General features: G+C 48.5%; 1 protein-coding gene across 1 annotated transcript in view; it reads right to left on the reverse strand.

The window, feature by feature from the left end:
* LOC141048873 (uncharacterized) overlaps positions 1-18,944 on the reverse strand; it is a 111,576-nt gene that overhangs the window by 41,669 nt on the left and 50,963 nt on the right. The window contains exons 10-11 of the mRNA XM_073544962.1: positions 5,869-11,900; positions 5,194-5,258 (exon numbers count right to left, since the gene is read on the reverse strand). Coding sequence (XP_073401063.1) covers positions 5,194-5,258; positions 5,869-11,900 — 6,097 coding nt within the window. The remainder of the gene's footprint in view (positions 1-5,193; positions 5,259-5,868; positions 11,901-18,944) is intronic.

Consider the following 18,944-nt stretch of genomic DNA (forward strand, 5'->3'; position numbering starts at 1 on the left):
AGCAGCAACCTCTCCCTATACTAAGATCGGCAGAAGTAAGATGGCGGTCGGCGTGCACGCCCTTTTATACCCCCTGTGACGCCCACCAAAGCAAGCCAATCACTTGCATGCCCTTCTGAAAGATGGTGGTGACCCGTGCCTAGGTCATCACGTTGCCCACAGTGTCCGTGGATCCTGATTGGCTGAAAAAGAGCGCAAAACAAACTTTTGAAACGCGACTTTGGCGCGTAAGTCGCCGACCTCGTGGCCGACCTCATCCTAGGGTCGGGTTTCGTTTCATGAAACCCGACTTTGCCAAAAGTCGGGGACTTTTGAATTTTTTCGACCCGTTTCACTCAACTCTAGTCATAACTCCTATGAGGAGGCAAGGACACAGACTCATTCTCACTAAATACATCATAAAAGTACGCCAAATAGTCAGGAATATCATGCGACTGAGGAGAGGTGGAAAAAACCGGAGCCTCACTAAAGGCACACCGACTACCCCAACTCACCACAGACACAGATTTCCAATCCAAAACTGGATTATGAATTTGCAACCAGGGAAACCCCAGAACAACAGCATCATGCAGACCATGCAACACCAAAAATCTGCAATTTTCTTGATGGTCTGGGGCGACCCGCATGACCACCTGGGTCCAAAACTGAGGTTTATTTTTCGCCAAAGGAGTAGCATCAATCCCCCTCAAAGGGATAGGCGTCTGCAGAGGTGTCATCGGAAATCCACAACGTTTAGCAAAATCCAAGTCCATTAGGTTTAGCGCTGCTCCCGAATCCACAAAAGCCTTGGCGGAAAATGTGGACAGGGAGCAGATCAGAGTAATTGCCAGAAGAAACTTAGGTTGAACACCACCAACAGAAAACGTGTGTGCAAAGCGTTTCTCTCGTTTAGGACAAACAGAAATTATATGTGAGGCATCTCCACAGAAAAAGCACAGCTTATTACGCCTTCTGAACTCCTGACGTTGCGCCTTAGACAAAACTCTATCACATTCCATAGGTTCAGACGTCTGTTCAACCGGTGGCAACACCTCTCGTGCAATCCTGCGTTCACGTAAACGCTGATCAACCTGAATGGCTAATGACATAGAATTGTCCAGACCAGAGGGAACAGGAAATCCCACCATAGTATCTTTTACAGCTTCTGACAAACCCTTCCGAAAGAGAGCAGCCAAGGCATTATCATTCCAGGTAGTAAGGACCGCCCACTTTCGGAACTTTTGACAGTACAACTCTGCAGAATCTCGACCCTGGTTCAATGCCAACAGGGTCTTTTCAGCCTGATCAACAGCATTAGGTTCGTCATACAACAACCCCAAGGCTTGAAAGAATGCATTCACATTAGTCAGAATAGGATCATCTGGTTTCAAAGAAAATGCCCAATCCTGGGGATCGCCACGCAGGAAAGAGATGACAATTTTAACCTGCTGCGCGGAGTTCCCTGACGAGTTGGGCTTCAAGGCAAAAAATAATTTACAATTATTTTTGAAACTCAAAAATTTAGATCGATCCCCAAAAAATACATCAGGTATAGGGATCTTTGGTTCAACAGCATGTGAACGAGCAAGGAAGGCGGAAATTCCCCACAATTCCGCAGCGAGCTGCTCCACACGATCAGACAATTGTTTTATCTCCATTGAGAGAAAAAAAAATTCCCCCTACGGCCTCAGAGATATAGAGGAAAGAATATACAAACACCCTCTTTTTTTTTTTTTTTTTTTAAACACAATTCTTTCCTGCTATTCAGTACCCTAGGATCTGCAGTAGGGCGGGTGATTATGTTATGATTGAGTCACCGTAGGAGGCAAAAACAGAAATGCAAGCTAAGTCCAGAAAACCAGAGAAGTTGGCAGCTATCGGATTGCAGACCCCTGAACCTATCAACACAACTAGCAGTAGCCGTGGGGGGTTCCTACGATGCCCTAGACCCCTCGATCACTGCCGGAGAGCTAGATAGCCTAAAGACAGAAAGGGAAATCTAAACTGCCCCAGAGCAGACCCCAAAGCAAAAGGCAGCCCCCCACATATAATGACGGTGAAGCAAGAAGAAAGAACACAACACAGACAGAAAGATAGACTGAGCAAAGACGGGGCCCAAGCTAACTTGATAGGAAAGGACAGGAAGGCTGCTGTCTGCAATCCGTGAAAAACCCTATGAAAATAAGAGCCAACAGACTGACAGTGAAAAGGGCCCTGAAGACGCTAGGCTTCAAAAAGACTATGTCAGTACTCAGGAATATTCTGAAGACAGAGCAACAGGCAAAAGGAGATTCAGTTCACTCCAGCAGGGAATGGCAGAATCCAGAAAAGCAAGGCAAACAAAAAACCAAACACAAATGCAAAAAGGCAATGCAGAAAACTCAGCTTTAGAGGAGCAGGAATCAGACTGGTGTCCTAGAAGTCCACAGAGAAATCACCCGCAGGGCAGAAAGGCGTAGGCAGCCTTATATCCAGTCAGTGACTCCACTCAGCCAGTCATCATCATTAGTCTCAGGTGCCTGATAATCAGGCTCATTACCTTCCTTTACCAGAAAAGGGAGTTCACCAGACCTCAGTGACGAAGGGGAAAATGAACTCGCAACAGTACTGCACCTCCTCCTGAGGTGTAGTATCCCACTCTCCAGGTAAGATGGAACACCTGACCAGCCTCCAACACCTGCATCCCACACAACATAGTAGTGTAGCAAAGCACCTTTGGTGGCTCCCTGCTTGGAACACGAAGAGTGCTGGGAGGTGGGTGGAGCTTAGACTGCGGAAGAATATTAGGACTAGGTCAGTCTGTGAGAGGAGATCCCCTGAGTGGGATGGATTGAAGGAAGTGCTACAGCAGACTCCTGTGACCTGGAGCTGCTGGCACAAGAAAGAGATATAGAAAGCCTGATTCTTCAGAAGAAAGATAGTTTGGTACGGAACGTAAGGAGAAGCAGAGAACTAAGGACTAGGGTCCTCAAGTTCTAAGTGCATGGCCGGGGTCCGGTACCCAAGGTTGTATGGATACTGATGGTCCTGCAGCAGACACCGAAGGAATAGAAGTTGTCACCACTTTATTCCCACCCAAGACTTGGGGGCACAACAGCAACGTGAGTGAATCGGGTCTTGGTAGCAAGGAGTCCCCGAAGCAGGCTACAGCTGTCTGCTGTACAAGTAGAGTTCAAAGGAACATCTGAAAGGAGGAACTTTGGTTTAACACACAACCACAAGTATTTCATTACAAGTGCTAGAAAGGAGACGTTCAGAACAGGCACATGAAAGGGAGAGCTGTAAAGGTTAATTCCATCTGCCTGGGAGTTGGCTGAGCCCCTGATCTGGAGGCCGCGGCATGGAAGCGGGCACCTGTCTGTGCCAAGAACATGAGTAAAAGAACTGGAACTGCATTCATTGTTTCGTTGCCATCTTCCTGCGCCAACCCACTCAGCACTGCTACATCTCTGTGCCTAAGGCCTGTTTCACACTTCAGTTTATTTGTGTCAGTTAAAATCCGCCAAAATGGCGGAAAGCGGATCCATTGCTAACTGATGTGAACGGATGCCACTGGACCGTTTTTTTGACGGATCCAATGAATGAAGAATTTTAAAGGAACCGCAGCCCGGGGAGGAGAGAGAGAGAGAGAGAGAATTTTTTTCCAGCCGCCAGAACAGACTTTAGGGTTAAATTTCCGGCTGAGTGAAGACTTTCGGACATGCGCAGTGTGAAGTGCGGATCCTGCCGGCCGAAAAAACGTTACATGCTCCGTTCGGGCATGTCGGCGGACGGCAAAATTTTGTCGGATCCGCAAAAAAACGGATCCAACGGATTGCCATCCGTCAAGATCCGCCGGTAATGCAACTCAATGGGGAAAAAAACGGATCCGCCAAACAAAATGGCGGATCCGTTTTTTTTGCAAAACGGCGGATCTTGACTGATGGACAAAAACTGAACTGTGAAACAGGCCTAACACTGCATCATCTCCTTCTCCTCACTATCTCCTCATCTGCCAACCTCTTCCACACTGCCCTGGGACTACAGCTACACCTGTGGGGAGCTTCAACATCATTGCTGCACCACACCATCTGTCCCAGAGAAGCAGCCCTCCAGCGCTGGTCAAACTGACCAGAAACCACAGGTGGCCCGTCACAAATCATCTCAATGACTTTATCCCCATTACACTACCCCCTTTTCCATGGACCCCCAGGGTCATGGACCGGGTCACCGCCACTGTGACACTTCCCTCTGAGATACCAGCCCAGTACCGAGTAACCCACGGCCCTGGCGGGCGATCCATTTTTGCCGACACGAACAGGATGACGAAGCCGGGTACCACCGGGTTCTGTGTGCTGAAGATTTATTGGACTTAAAATTGCAGAAAATGTGCAAAACAACCAAATTAATAGACTGTAAAATGGACTCTCAAAATGGCCGCTGGCGCGGTGAAGAAGGGCATGACAACATGGGTGGCCGTAAGAAAAGAGCGCAAACTGTCCTGGGCCTCCCCTGCCTGAACCCTCAGGGGCGCCACAACTGCCTCTGTCTTGGATTCCTCTCCTGGACAGGTGTCTGTTTAGTATATGGTCCTATCTGAACAGGTCGGCTTGTTGTGGTAGGTTAGCGAATATCATTTTCTGTTAAATCTTTTGTGAGTCTTTGCTGTTAGATTGCAGTCACACATGTGTACCTCCTGCACATACCAAACAATTATGGGAGGTTCTAACCAACTTAGTTTTTTGTGTCCCTCGTACACTAGTTATTCTCCTGAGGAGATATCACCGGAGCCATATTATAACATTTTCCCATAAATGTTCCCACAATATGTACTGCAGAGCTGCACTTTACCAACGGACAGGAATTTGCTGCCATAGTCAGGCATTCTGATGGCTATAAGTAGTAATATTTGTCCACCTGGCGTTCACCGCGGTCTACAAGTGTCACGTCATCTTCCTTATGAAGTTGTATAAAGCTCAGACGCTCTACAGTTCCTCAATACCAATTCTGCCTGTTGTGCTGATGTAGAAGAAAAGGGGACATAAGACCTCTATAGTGTTTAACACATGGGTAGCAAATACCTAAAATGTATCAGTAATCCCTCATGTAGTATCAGACTAGGATGAGAAATGTCCTAATGTGGTTAATAGTGGTGATGTCCCTGGATGATGATTTTCCTCCCAGGTCATTATCATTGTGTCACTGTTATCACACTCATATACAATAAGTACTTACTCATATATAATATTGATTATCTTTATCGGACCTTTCTTCAAAACTTGCTGTAAAAAGGACGTCATCTGTAGAATAAGATCAGAGGAGATAAGAGTGAGCTCTCCAGTAATGTGATTGTGGGATCACCCCCATCCTCCTGTGTTATAGCATCCAGTGTGATATGAAGCAGGCTATACTCTATAGATCTTACTGAGGCGACAGGTGATGGAGGAAAAGGCACGAATATTGCTGAAAATAAAGTCCTACTCATATCAGGAGTGGATCTAATTTTTTCATTAAGAACAGTGTAAATAAAACTCTATTGTTAATACACGTGATGTATAGGAATATGATCCCCATAAGGCCAAGTTCACACGCTCAGTATTTGGTCAGTATTTTACATCAGTATTTGCCAGGCAAAATCAGGAGAGAAACAATCTGAGAAAAAGTACAGTAAAATAGTAAAATGTCACCACTTCTGCATTTTTCACCCACTCCCAGCTTTGGATTACAAATATTGATGTAAAATACTGACCAAATACTGAACGTGTGAGCGTGACCTTATAGGGATGATCAGATGTGAGAATATAATCTGCCATATCTGACAAAACATATTCATTCTGTGAACATGTACGGACCGCTCCTTAATCATAAACCGGTAAATATAAATGTGGAGATGCATTCATTGTTACTTACTATTCTGATTATTTGATTGCTCAGTGCTTCATAATCTGGAGACGATGTGTCCAGGAGCCTCTCGTTAAATGTGATATTAGTAATTCTGAATCTTAACGGACAAACCAAATCAGCAGCTGGAGTTGTCTTGGTCTGAGTAGTTGTTGGACGCTTAGCAGTGGTAAGATGCTGTGTGGTAGTTGGAGGCTTTGTGGTAGTAGGAGACTCAGTGGTAGTTGGAGGCTGGCTGGTAGTGGGAGGCTGTGTGGTAGCTGGAGGCTCTGTAGTAGTGGGAGGCTCTGTGGTAGTGGGAGGCTGCGTTGTAGTTGGAGGCGCTGTGGTAGTGGGAGGCTCTGTGGATGTTGGAGGCTGTGTGGTAGTTGGAGGCAGTGTGGTGGTTGGAGGCTGTGTGGTAGTAGGAGGCTGTGTGGTAGTTGGTGGTTGTGTGGTAGTTGTAGGCTCTGTAGTAGGATAAGGCTGTGTGGTAGTTGGTTGCTCTGTGGTAGTGGGAAGCTGTGTAGCAGTTGGAGGCTCTGTGGTAGTGGGAGGCTCTGTGGTAGTGGAAGGCTGTGTGGTAGTTGGAGGCTGTGTGGTAATGGGAGGCTCTGTGGTAGTTGGAGGCTGTGTTGTAGTTGGAGGCTCTGTAGTAGTAGGAGGCTGTGTGGTAGTTGGAGGCTGTGTAGTAGTTGGAGACAGTGTGGTAGTTGGAGGCTCAGTGCTGGTGGGAGACCGTGTGGTAGTTTGAGACTCAGTGCTGGTGGGAGGCTGTGTCGTAGTGAGAGGCACTGTGGTAGTCGTAGGCTCTGTGGTAGTCGTAGGCTCTGTGGTAGTTGGAGGCTCTGTGGTAGTCGGAGGCTCTGTGGTAATTGGAGGCTGTGTGGTAGTGGGAGGCTCTGTGGTAGTCGGAGGCTCTGTGGTAGTGGGAGGCTGTGTCGTACTGAGAGGCACTGTGGTAGTAGGAGGCTCTGTTGTAGTTGCAGATTCAGTGGTAGTTGGAAGCTCTGTGGTAGTTGGAGGCTGTGTTGTAGTTGGAGGCTCTGTAGTAGTAGGAGGCTGTGTGGTAGTTGGAGGCTGTGCAGTAGTTGGAGACAGTGTGGTAGTTGGAGGCTCAGTGCTGGTGGGAGACTGTGTGGTAGTTTGAGGCTCAGTGCTGGTTGGAGGCTCTGTTGTAGTTGGAGGTTCAGTGGTAGTGGGAGGTTCTGTGGTAGTGGGAGGCTGTGTGGTAGTTGGGCGCTGTGTGGTAGTTGGAGGCTGTGTGGTAGTTGAAGGCTCAGTGCTGGTGGGAGCCTGTGTGGTAGTTGGAGGCTGTGTGGTAGTTGGAGGCTCTGTGGTAGAGAGAGACTCTATGGTAGTGGGAGTCTCTGTGGTAGTTGGACGCTCTGTGGTAGTTGGAGGCTGTGTGGTAGTTGGAGGCTGTGTGGTAGTCGGAGGCTCTGTGGTAGTGGGAGGCTCTGTGGTAGTAGGAGGCTCTGTTGTAGTTGCAGATTCAGTGGTAGTTGGAGGCTCTGTGGTAGTGGGAGGCTTTGTGGTAGTTGGAGGCTCAGTGCTAGTCGGAGGCTGTGTGGTACTGGGAGTCTGTGTAGTACTTGGAGGCTGTGTGGTAGTGGGAGACTCTGTGGTAGTCAGAGGCTCTGTGGTAGTGGGAGGCTGCGTCGTACTGAGAGGCATTGTGGTATTAGGAGGCTCTGTTGTAGTTGCAGATTCAGTGGTAGTTAGAGGCTCTGTGGTAGTTGGAGGCTGTGTTGTAGTTGGAGACTCTTTAGTAGTAGGAGGCTGTGTGGTAGTTGGAGGCTGTGTAGTAGTTGGAGAAAGTGTGGTAGTTGGAGGCTCAGTGCTGGTGGGAGACTGTGTGGTAGTTTGAGACTCAGTGCTGGTGGGAGGCTGTGTCGTAGTGAGAGGCACTGTGTTAGTCGTAGGCTCTGTGGTAGTCGTAGGCTCTGTGGTAGTTGGAGGCTCTGTGGTAGTCGGAGGCTCTGTGGTAATTGGAGGCTGTGTGGTAGTGGGAGGCTCTGTGGTAGTCGGAGGCTCTGTGGTAGTGGGAGGCTGTGTCGTACTGAGAGGCACTGTGGTAGTAGGAGGCTCTGTTGTAGTTGCAGATTCAGTGGTAGATGGAAGCTCTGTGGTAGTTGGAGGCTGTGTTGTAGTTGGAGGCTCTGTAGTAGTAGGAGGCTGTGTGGTAGTTGGAGGCTGTGCAGTAGTTGGAGACAGTGTGGTAGTTGGAGGCTCAGTGCTGGTGGGAGACTGTGTGGTAGTTTGAGGCTCAGTGCTGGTTGGAGGCTCTGTTGTAGTTGGAGGGTCAGTGGTAGTGGGAGGTTCTGTGGTAGTGGGAGGCTGTGTGGTAGTTGGACTCTGTGTGGTAGTTGGAGGCTGTGTGGTAGTTGGAGGCTCAGTGCTGGTGGGAGCCTGTGTGGTAGTTGGAGGCTGTGTGGTAGTTGGAGGCTCTGTGGTAGAGAGAGACTCTATGGTAGTGGCAGTCTCTGTGGTAGTTGGACGCTCTGTGGTAGTTGGAGGCTGTGTGGTAGTTGTAGGCTCTGTAGTAGTAGGAGACTGTGTGGCAGTTGGAGGCTGTGTGGTAGTTGGAGGCTCTGAGGTAGTGGGAGGCTGTGTGGTAGTGAGAGGCTCTGTGGTAGTCGTAGGCTCTGTGGTAGTCAGAGGCTGTGTGGTAGTTGGAGGCTCTGTGGTAGTCGGAGGCTCTGTGGTAGTGGGAGGCTGTGTGGTAGTGGGAGGCTCTGTGGTAGTGGGAGGCTCTGTGGTAGTTGCAGATTCAGTGGTAGTTAGAGGCTCTGTGGTAGTTGGAGGCTGTGTTGTAGTTGGAGGCTCTTTAGTAGTAGGAGGCTGTGTGGTAGTTGGAGGCTCTGTGGTAGAGAGAGACTCTATGGTAGTGGGAGTCTCTGTGGTAGTTGGACGCTCTGAGGTAGTGGGAGGCTGTGTGGTAGTGAGAGGCTCTGTGGTAGTCGTAGGCTCTGTGGTAGTCAGAGGCTGTGTGGTAGTTGGAGGCTCTGTGGTAGTCGGAGGCTCTGTGGTAGTGGGAGGCTGTGTGGTAGTGGGAGGCTCTGTGGTAGTAGGAGGCTCTGTTGTAGTTGTAGATTCAGTGGTAGTTGGAGGCTCTGTGGTAGTGGGAGGCTTTGTGGTAGTTGGAAGCTCAGTGCTAGTCGGATGCTGTGTGGTACTGGGAGTCTGTGTAGTACTTGGAGGCTGTGTGGTAGTTGGAGGTTCTGTGGTAGTGGGAGGCTCTGTTGTAGTTGGAGGTTCTGTGGTAGTGGGAGGCTCTGTGGTAGTTGGAGGCTGTGTTGTAGTGAGAGGCACTGTGGTAGTCGTAGGCTCTGTGGTAGTCGGAGGCTCTGTGGTAGTTGGAGGCTCTGTGGTAGTCGGAGGCTCTGTGGTAGTCGGAGGCTGTGTGGTAGTGGGAGGCTCTGTGGTAGTCGGAGGCTCTGTGGTAGTGGGAGGCTGCATCGTACTGAGAGGCACTGTGGTAGTAGGAGGCTCTGTTGTAGTTGCAGATTCAGTGGTAGTTGGAGGCTCTGTGGTAGTTGGAGGCTGTGTTGTAGTTGGAGGCTCTGTAGTAGGAGGCTGTGTGGTAGTTGGAGGCTGTGTAGTAGTTGGAGACAGTGTGGTAGTTGGAGGCTCAGTGCTGGTGGGAGACTGTGTGGTAGTTTGAGGTTCAGTGCTGGTGGGAGGTTGTGTCGTAGTTGGAGTCTCTGTTGTAGTTGGAGGTTCTGTGGTAGTGGGAGGCTCTGTGGTAGTTGGAGGCTGTGTCGTAGTGAGAGGCACTGTGGTAGTCGTAGGCTCTGTGGTAGTCGGAGGCTCTGTGGTAGTTGGAGGCTCTGTGGTAGTCAGAGGCTCTGTGGTAGTTGGAGGCTGTGTGGTAGTGGGAGGCTCTGTGGTAGTCGGAGGCTCTGTGGTAGTGGGAGGCTGCGTCGTACTGAGAGGCACTGTGGTAGTAGGAGGCTCTGTTGTAGTTGCAGATTCAGTGGTAGTTGGAAGCTCTGTGGTAGTTGGAGGCTGTGTTGTAGTTGGAGGCTCTGTAGTAGTAGGAGGCTGTGTGGTAGTTGGAGGCTGTGTAGTAGTTGGAGACAGTGTGGTAGTTGGAGGCTCAGTGCTGGTGGGAGACTGTGTGGTAGTTTGAGGCTCAGTGCTGGTGGGAGGCTGTGTCGTAGTTGGAGGCTCTGTTGTAGTTGGAGGTTCTGTGGTAGTGGGAGGCTGTGTGGTAGTGGGAGGCTGTGTGGTAGTTGGACGCTGTGTGGTAGTTGGACGCTGTGTGGTAGTTGGAGGCTCAGTGCTGGTGGAAGCCTGTGTGGTAGTTGGAGCCTGTGTGGTAGTTGGAGGCTGTGTGGTAGTGGGATGCTCTGTGGTAGTAGGAGGCTCTGTTGTAGTTGGAGGTTCTGTGGTAGTGGGAGGCTCTGTGGTAGTTGGAGGCTGTGTCGTAGTGAGAGGCACTGTGGTAGTAGGAGGCTCTGTTGTAGTTGCAGATTCAGTGGTAGTTGGAGGCTCTGTGGTAGTGGGAGGATTTGTGGTAGTTGGAGGTTCTGTGGTAGTAGGAGGCTGTGTGTTAGTTAGAGGCTGTGTTGTAGTTGGAGGCTCAGTGCTGGTGTGAGGCTGTGTGGTAGTGAGAGTTTGTGTAGTACTTGGAGGTTCTGTGCTAGTGAGAGAGCGGATGGTACTTTGAAGCTGAGTGGTAGTTGAAGGTTCAGTGGTAGTGGGAGGCAGGGTGGTAGTCAGTGTCTCTTTGGTAGTCGTAGGCTCTGTGGAAGTTGGAGGCTGTGTCGTAGTGAGAGGCAGTTTGGTAGTCGTAGGCTCTGTGGTAGTCAGAAGCTGTGTGGTAGTGGGAGGCTCTGTGGTAGTAGGAGGCTCTGTTGTAGTTGCAGATTCAGTGGTAGTTGGAGGCTCTGTGGTGGTGGAAGGATTTGTGGTAGTTGGAGGTTCTGTGGTTGTGGGAGGCTGTGTGTTAGTTGGAGGCTGTGTGGTAGTTGGAGGCTGTGTGGTAGTGGGAGTTTGTGTAGTACTTGGAGGTTCTGTGGTAGTGAGAGACTGGGTGGTACTTTGAGGCTCAGTGGTAGTGGGAGGCTCTGTGGTAGTTGGAGGTTCAGTGTTAGTGGGAGGCTGGGTGGTAGTCGGTGGCTCTGTAGTAGTCGGATGCCCTGTGGTAGTCGGAGGCTCTGTGGTAGTGGCAGTCTGTGTGGTAGTGGGATGCTCTGTGGTAGTAGGAGGCTCTGTTGTAGTTGGAGGTTCAGTGCTGGTGGGAGGCTGTGTGGTAGTTGGAGGCTGTGTGGTTGTTGGAGGTTCAGTGGAAGTGGGAGGCTGTGTGGTAGTTTGAAGCTCTGTGGTCGTGGGAGGCTCTGTGGTAGTGGAAGATTCTGTGGTATTCGGAGGCTGTGTGCTAGTTGGAGGCTCTGTGGTAGTTGGAGGCTGTGTGGTAGTTGGAGGCTCTGTGGTAGTTGGAGGCTGTGTGGTAGTCGGAGGCTGTGTGGTAGTTGGAGGCTGTGTGGTAGTTGGAGGCTGTGTGGTAGTCAGAGGCTGTGTGGTAGTTGGAGGCTGTGTGGTAGTTGGAGGCTCTGTGGTAGTTGGAGGCTGTGTGGTAGTTGGAGGCTCTGAGGTAGTTGGAGGCTGTGTGGTAGTCGGAGGCTGTGTGGTAGTTGGAGGCTTTGTGGTAGATGGAGGCTGTGTGGTAGTCAGAGGCTGTGTGGTAGTTGGAGGCTGTGTGGTAGTTGGAGGCTCTGTGGTAGTTGGAGACTGTGTGGTAGTCGGAGGCTGTGTGGTAGTTGGAGGCTCTGTGGTAGTTGGAGGCTGTGTGGTAGTTGGAGGTTCAGTGGTAGTTGGAGGCTGTGTGGTAGTGTGAGGCTCTGTGGTCATGGGAGGCTCTGTGGTAGTCGGAGGCTGTGTGGTAGTCGGAGGCTGTGTGGTAGTCGGAGGCTGTGTGGTAGTCGGAGGCTGTGTGGTAGTTGGAGGCTCAGTGCTGGTGGGACCCTGAGTGGTAGTTGCAGTTGGTCCTGTGGTGGTTGATATTGGAGTAGTAGTTTGTTCTGTGCTCAGTGCCATAGTGGGTACTGTTACATCTGCAGAAATAAAATATGACATTTACAAACTGTTTTGCTCCTTTTGTTATTTGTGGATCTCACTATAAAATCTCCATGAATCTCATCCTGGATTATAGAGAGAATTATACAGATGATTCCTATAGTTACTCACGAATTACTGACATGGTCACTATTCTGATTGCTGGAGCTGTGAGAAGACTTTGTACTGAGATCTTGGTTGGATGGAATTCACCATCCACATCAGTGTCCACATCTAGTAGATTTGATTGAATCTTGTGTGAACAATGACGTGAATTCAGATTCAGCCACTCGGTGCTGCGGTGATGTGGTGGAGGTAAAGCTGATAAAGCTCCGCCCTCCTGCATTGTAGCAATATGTTGAAATGGCAATTGGCCTTGTAGTAGTCACTTTCAGCTGTATGCAGCCGACAAAACAGTTATAACTTAAATCATGAATGATTGTAATATGATCAGTCCAATTCAGCAGCCACAGGCCTATAACTTCAAATATTAATAAATCGTCACTGAATTATGTCATCTACATATTTTTCATTAGCATCAAGAGGAATATCAGATTATTCTTGCTTTTCATTTTATTTGATAGATTCCTCATGCGGATTCCATACTTGCCAGACATAGGGGTCTCTGTGCTCTGAACGGTTGCAATATATAGTTTTGATTAGGTAATAAAGGTATTACTTATATCAGGGGTCTAAAACTGAAGTGCAGTCTGGGTCCACTTAGAAAAATTCCATTATGGCACTGTGCATTATTTAATTTTGGTTGGAATGTTACAATGACAGAGGTCGTTCGTCTAAAGTTTGCTCTGTGTAGCTGCTACATCACTGTGTCATACAGGAAAATATATATCTCCAATGTGTAGTGGCCTCTGCCAGGTCCTGCAGCACAACTCCTGATCAAAAGGTTAGGAGCTGTTCTGCAATACTCAATAGCAGCTGCTACACATTGAATGGAGCTGGGATCAGTATCTGTGTTTAATGTGGTTACATCCAGCGACCACCGGACCTGTTTTCAGCTGATCATTGGGGCTCAGATGGTGTCTGCTGCAGCACGGTGTTGGCTGTAATATACAGCTGATACTCACACAGCCTGTACTCACTTGGGGGTGTTATTCACGTAATCCTCAATGCCATAAAAAGGCAGGTCTGAGTAATACATTTTGCCTGAGTCCACCGCACAGGAAACCATGGAACTGCCGGGGCTCTGGAGTTTCACAAAATGTCGGCAGAGCCCCAGCAGCACTGGAGACACACGCAGCTGCACCGGGCAGCACTGCTGGACACCCCCGCAGCGCCACCGGGCACCCACAACACCGGAGACGCCCGTAGCAGCACCTTCGGACACCCTGTAGCACCGCCGGGCACTCGCAGCACTGGACACACCCGCAGTAGCTCCTGACACCACAGCAATGCCAGACACCCGCAACAGCATCGGACAACCGCAGCGGCACGCCGCACATCTGAACATCCCCTCATCCCAGCCTGCAGCATCACTCCACTCCTGCCTACTCCAGCAGCGACCCTGGGATCCTGCTTCACCACAGCCACCACACCCGGTAAGCAATAAGACGCATGGATTATAAGCACCACCATTTTATTAAAAAAAAATTATTTCCTATTTTTCTCCTCAAAATTTTGGGTGCGCTCCGGAGTGTCTCATAATACAAAAAATACAGTAAGTGTTTGATACACTGCCGATTTTGCAAGTTTTCCCACCTACATAAAATCGAGAGACCTGCAATTTTTATCATAGGTACACTTCAGCTGTAAGAGACAGAATCTAAAAATAAAAACCAAAAAATCACATTGTATGATTTTTAAATAATTACCGTATATACTCGTGTATAAGCCGAGATTTTCAGCCCATTGTTTGGGCTGAAAGTCACCCTCTCGGCTTATACACTAGTCATATACCGGGGGGGATCGGCAGGGGAGGGGGAGTGGGGGCGTCAGATCATACTCACCCTTCTCTGCAGCTCCCCTGCTTGTTCTATGTTGTCGGCGCTGCTCTCTTCCTGCTTCAGCTGTCAAATGGCACCCGCTCATTAAATATGCGCATATTTAATGAGCGGGTACCACGTGACCGCTGAACCAGGAAGAGAGCAGCGCCGACAACATGGAACAACAAGCAGGGGAGCTGCAGAGACAAGCGCCAGGACCCGGTGAGTATGAACGCGGGGGGTTGGGAGGCATAGTCACCTGTCCCTGCGCTCTGCTGTCTTGCGTCCTCTGCAGTGACAATCAGGTCAGAGGGCGCTATCGCGCTCTGCCTGCACAGTCACTGCAGAGCGCAACGCTGATGAGCAGGGGGCAGCAACTGAGGTGAGCATACAGGTTTTTGTTTTTTTTTGTAAGGGAGGCAGCGGCAGCAACAACATGATGGGGCCACTCACTGTGCAGATAACTGGGGCCACTCACTGTGCAGAAAAGCTGGGGCCACTCACTGTGCAGAAAAGCTGGGGCCACTCACTGTGCAGAAAAGCTGGGGCCACTCACTGTGCAGATAACTGGGGCCACTCACTGTGCGGGTAGCTGGGGCCACTCACTGTGCAGAAAAGCTGGGGCCACTCACTGTGCAGATAACTGGGGCCACTCACTGTGCAGATAGCTGGGGCCACTCACTGTGCAGATAGCTGGGGCCACTCACTGTGCAGATAACTGGGGCCACTCACTGTGCAGATAACTGGGGCCACTCACTGTGCAGATAACTGGGGCCACTCACTGTGCCAAAAAGCTGGGGCCACTCACTGTGCAGATAGCTGGGGCCACTCACTGTGCAGCAAAGCTGGGGCCACTCACTGTGCAGCAAAGCTGGGGCCACTCACTGTGCAGCAAAGCTGGGGCCACTCACTGTGCAGAAAAGCTGGGGCCACTCACTGTGCAGATAGCTGGGGCCACTCACTGTGCAGCAAAGCTGGGGCCACTCACTGTGCAGATAACTGGGGCCACTCACTGTGCAGATAACTGGGGCCACTCACTGTGCAGATAACTGGGGCCACTCACTGTGCAGATAACTGGGGCCACTCACTGTGCATCATAACTGGGGCCACACACTGCAGATAACTGAGGCCACTCACTGTGCACCCTCGGCTTATACACGAGTCAATAAGTTTTCCCAGTTTTTTGTGGCAAAAATAGGGGGGTCGGCTTATACTCGGATCGGCTTATACTCGAGTATATACAATAATTTGCAATTGATCTTGGCTTTCACAGACCTGTTAGTTTTTCTTTATGAAGCCCTTCTACTCTGCACTCATTACCTGTATTAATTGCACCTGTTTGAACTCGTTACCTGTATAAAAGACACTTGCCCACACACTCAATTAATCACACTCCAACCTCTTCACCATGGCCAAGACCAAAGAACTGCCTAAAGACACCAAGGACAAAATTGTAGATCTGCACAAGGCTTGGATGGGCTACAGGACAAGATGCAAGCAGCTTGGTGAGAAGGCAACAACTGTTGGCACAATTATTAGAAAATGGAAGACAGACAAGATGATTGTCAATTTTTCTTGGTCTGGCGCTCCATTCAAAATCTCGCCTCATGGGGTAAGGATGATTCTGAGAAAGGTCAAGAATCAGCCGTGAACTAAGCGGGAGGACCTGGTCAATTATCTAATGAGAGCTAGGACCACAGTCTCAAATATTACTGTTAATATCACGCTATGCCGTCATGGAATAAAATCCTGCACGGCACACAAGATCCCCCTTCTCAAAACAGCACATGTCCAGACCCGTTTGAAGTTTGCCAATGACCGTCTGAATGATCCAGAGGAGGCATGGGAGAAGGTCAGGTGGTCAAATGAGACCACAATAGAAATTTTTAGTATTATTATTATTTATTATTATTATAGCGTCATTTTTTCCATGGCGCTTTACATGTGAGAAGGGGTATACATAATAAACAACAAGTACAGTAATCTTAAACAATACAAGTCACGACTGGTATAGGAGAAGGAATGAGAGAGGACTCTGCCCATGCGTGCTCACCATCTATAAGGGATATATCAGCGGTACTGGTTTGGAAGAAGAAGGATGAGCACAACCTTAAGAACACTGTCCCAACCGTGAAGCATGGTAAGGGAAATATCATACTGTGGATGTGTTTTTCGGTAAAGGGGACAGGACAACTGCACCGTATTGAAGGGAGGATAGATGGGGTCATCTATTGTGAGATTTTGGCCAGCAACCTTCTTACCTCAGTAAGATCATTGAAGATGGGCCGTGGCTAGGACTTCCAGCATGATAATGATGTGAAACACACAGCCAGGGCAACAAAGGGTTTGCTCCGTAAGACGCATTTCAAGGTCCTGGAGTGGTTCAGCCAGTCTCCAGACCTGAACCCAATAGAAAATCTTCGGAGGGAGCTGAAACTCATGGGCGGACATACCGCCGGTTCAACAGGTGCGACTGCAGCGGGGCCCAGAGCCTCCAAGGGGCCCTTCAAGGCGGCTAATAATGAGGGCAATCTGGCCGGGTTCTCCGGGCCCGAGGCTCCGGGGGTGCCTGGCCAGATTGCCCTCATGTGTAGCCGTGGTACAGTGTAATATGCCACAAAAAAAACAATCTCAGAATCGGTGGGATCAGTTTAAGCGTTCCAGAGTTATTACATCATAAAGTGACACTGGTCAGAATTGTAACATTTGACGTGGTCATGAAGGTGAAAACGGGCTCAGTAGTGATGGGGTTAATGCACAGCAATACAGAAGAATGGCAGTGCATTAGACCAGAGAACAATATGTAAAATGTTCACTTTCTATGATGGGACAAAATAAAAAGGTAAAAAAATAATTGAAAAAATCTTCACAGAAAAATCTTTGACTATTAAAAATGCTTTTTTATGTACAAAAAAAGCCGCCACTAAATAGTATCACTGTGTTTGGAATGAGAAAATGGAAAACGGTCTTAGGAGCACAGGAAAGAGACTCAGACAAGAGATGGGTTTAAACCACAACGCGTTTCGACGGAGGAACCGTCTTCATCAGGTCAATGAAGACCGTTCCTCCGTCGAAACGCGTTGTGGTTTAAACCCATCTCTTGTCCGAGTCTCTTTCCTGCGCTCCTAAGACCGTTTTCCATTTTCTCATTGCTCCTATCCTCCATTGGAGGCTTTCGGCTGGAGCTGCGGTGGAGACCTGACATCCTTGTCTGCCCCTGGGTTGCTTCCTAAAGGCCCCTTTACATTTAGCGATGCACCAGCGATCCCGACAACGATACGACCTGGTCAGGATCGCTGGTGCATTGCTAAATGGTCGCTAGTGAGCTGCCAAACAGGCAGATCTCACAGCGATGTAGCGACGCAGCAGCGGTCATTACTTACCTTTCAGACGAGGCGATCCTGACGTCCTGCTGCCCGCGTCTACACATCGCTCGTCGGCGCCAGCAGGAAGCCCAGCACAAAGCGCCCAACGAGAAATGGAGCTGTACGATCTCGCGCGATCAGCGACAGACAGCGGGGGAGCCGGTCGGAGGTAAGTATCACACATAGCGATATCGCTAGCAATATCGCTGCTGCGTCACAAAATCGGTGACTCTTTAGCGGTATCGCTAGCGATATCGCTATGTGTAAAGGCCCCTTTAGTGCTCCTTTATGACCGCTTATCACTGACTCTTACTGTGTTTGGAATGGCTGGAGATAAAACTGTCCCATTATATAACCCATAAGGTGACTACCGTAGAAAAGGATAAATAAGTATAAACATGCACTTTATACTTCAACTCATGCAGTGAAAAACAAACCCTCATATACCACTGTTAACAAAAAAACGTGTAGGTCTCCAATTATGAGGATACTAATCTAAAAACTTGCTTTAAAAATAAAATAGCTTATAGTGGGCAAAAGAAGCAAAACAAAAACTTTTATAAATCTGGTATTGCTGAGAACGTACTCACCTGAAGAATAATGTTTGCTTGTGCACCTCTGTATGGCGATCAAACATGCTATTATTGCTTTTGGGAGAACGTGTATATCACATTGTGGGATCCATTTTTTCCTAATACTTGTTGTGAAGATAGAAAATTTGGGGCCAAAGCAACATTTTAGTAGAAAAATTGGATTAGGCCGGAGTCAGACACAACGTATAAAAATACGGTCCGTATTTTACGGTCGTAATAGGCAGAAATGTTCCCTGAACAGTGATCCCTATGTCATCCGATTGTAATGCGAGAAAGCAATTTTCTCGCATCTAAGCATCCATGTGACATCTGTATTGCATCCATGTCGCCGGCTTGCAAAACGGACATATAATGGACCCCAATGACAGGTTTTAAAACACAAGTGAAAGAATAGATATAGACACATAGAATATATATATATATATATATATATATATATATACATGTAATTGAGACACAAATACTGTGTATATATATATTTATATTTCATAGAGTTCTACATAGCATTATAGTCGCTAAATCAACTGCCAGCTTCTGTAAAATCATTACAGAACCCGACATGAAATGACACGTGGTTTACATACAGTAAACCATTTCATTTCATTTAGTTTTAAAAATGTTTTAGACTAATAATTAGATTAGGGTAGGTGTGAAAAATTTGGGACATGTAGGTGTTAAATTAATGGGTAAATTAGTTGAAAAAAAAGTGTGGGCTTCCGCGGTATTTTCTCCGCCAGAGAGGGAAAGCCAGTGACCGAGGACAGATATTCATAGCCTAGAAAGGGACCATTGTTTTTGGCCCCCCCCCGGCTACAAACATCTGGCCCCAGCCACCCCAGAAAAGGCACATCTATTAGATGCGCCTTTTCTTGCCTCTCTATTCCCATTGCCTTTAATAATGGAGATGTGTCAATAAGACAACTATCAATTATTAATCCCACAGTAATAAAGGGTTAAAAAAGACACACACACACACACACACTAATTAAAAATTCTTTTAATGAAGCCGGGAACTCCACGCTACTATGTGTATATATCTATTATTTCAATTCTTTATTAAAAAATAACCTGTCAGTGTGATTTTACAGTACACCACACTGAATTGCCGGCTTTTCTAAAGGAGACCGGTGCGTATTTCTTGCAAG

Source organism: Dendrobates tinctorius, unplaced genomic scaffold (assembly GCF_039654945.1).
Source record: "Dendrobates tinctorius isolate UK_male_01 unplaced genomic scaffold, ASM3965494v1 ptg000138l, whole genome shotgun sequence".
Taxonomy (NCBI): domain Eukaryota; kingdom Metazoa; phylum Chordata; class Amphibia; order Anura; family Dendrobatidae; genus Dendrobates; species Dendrobates tinctorius.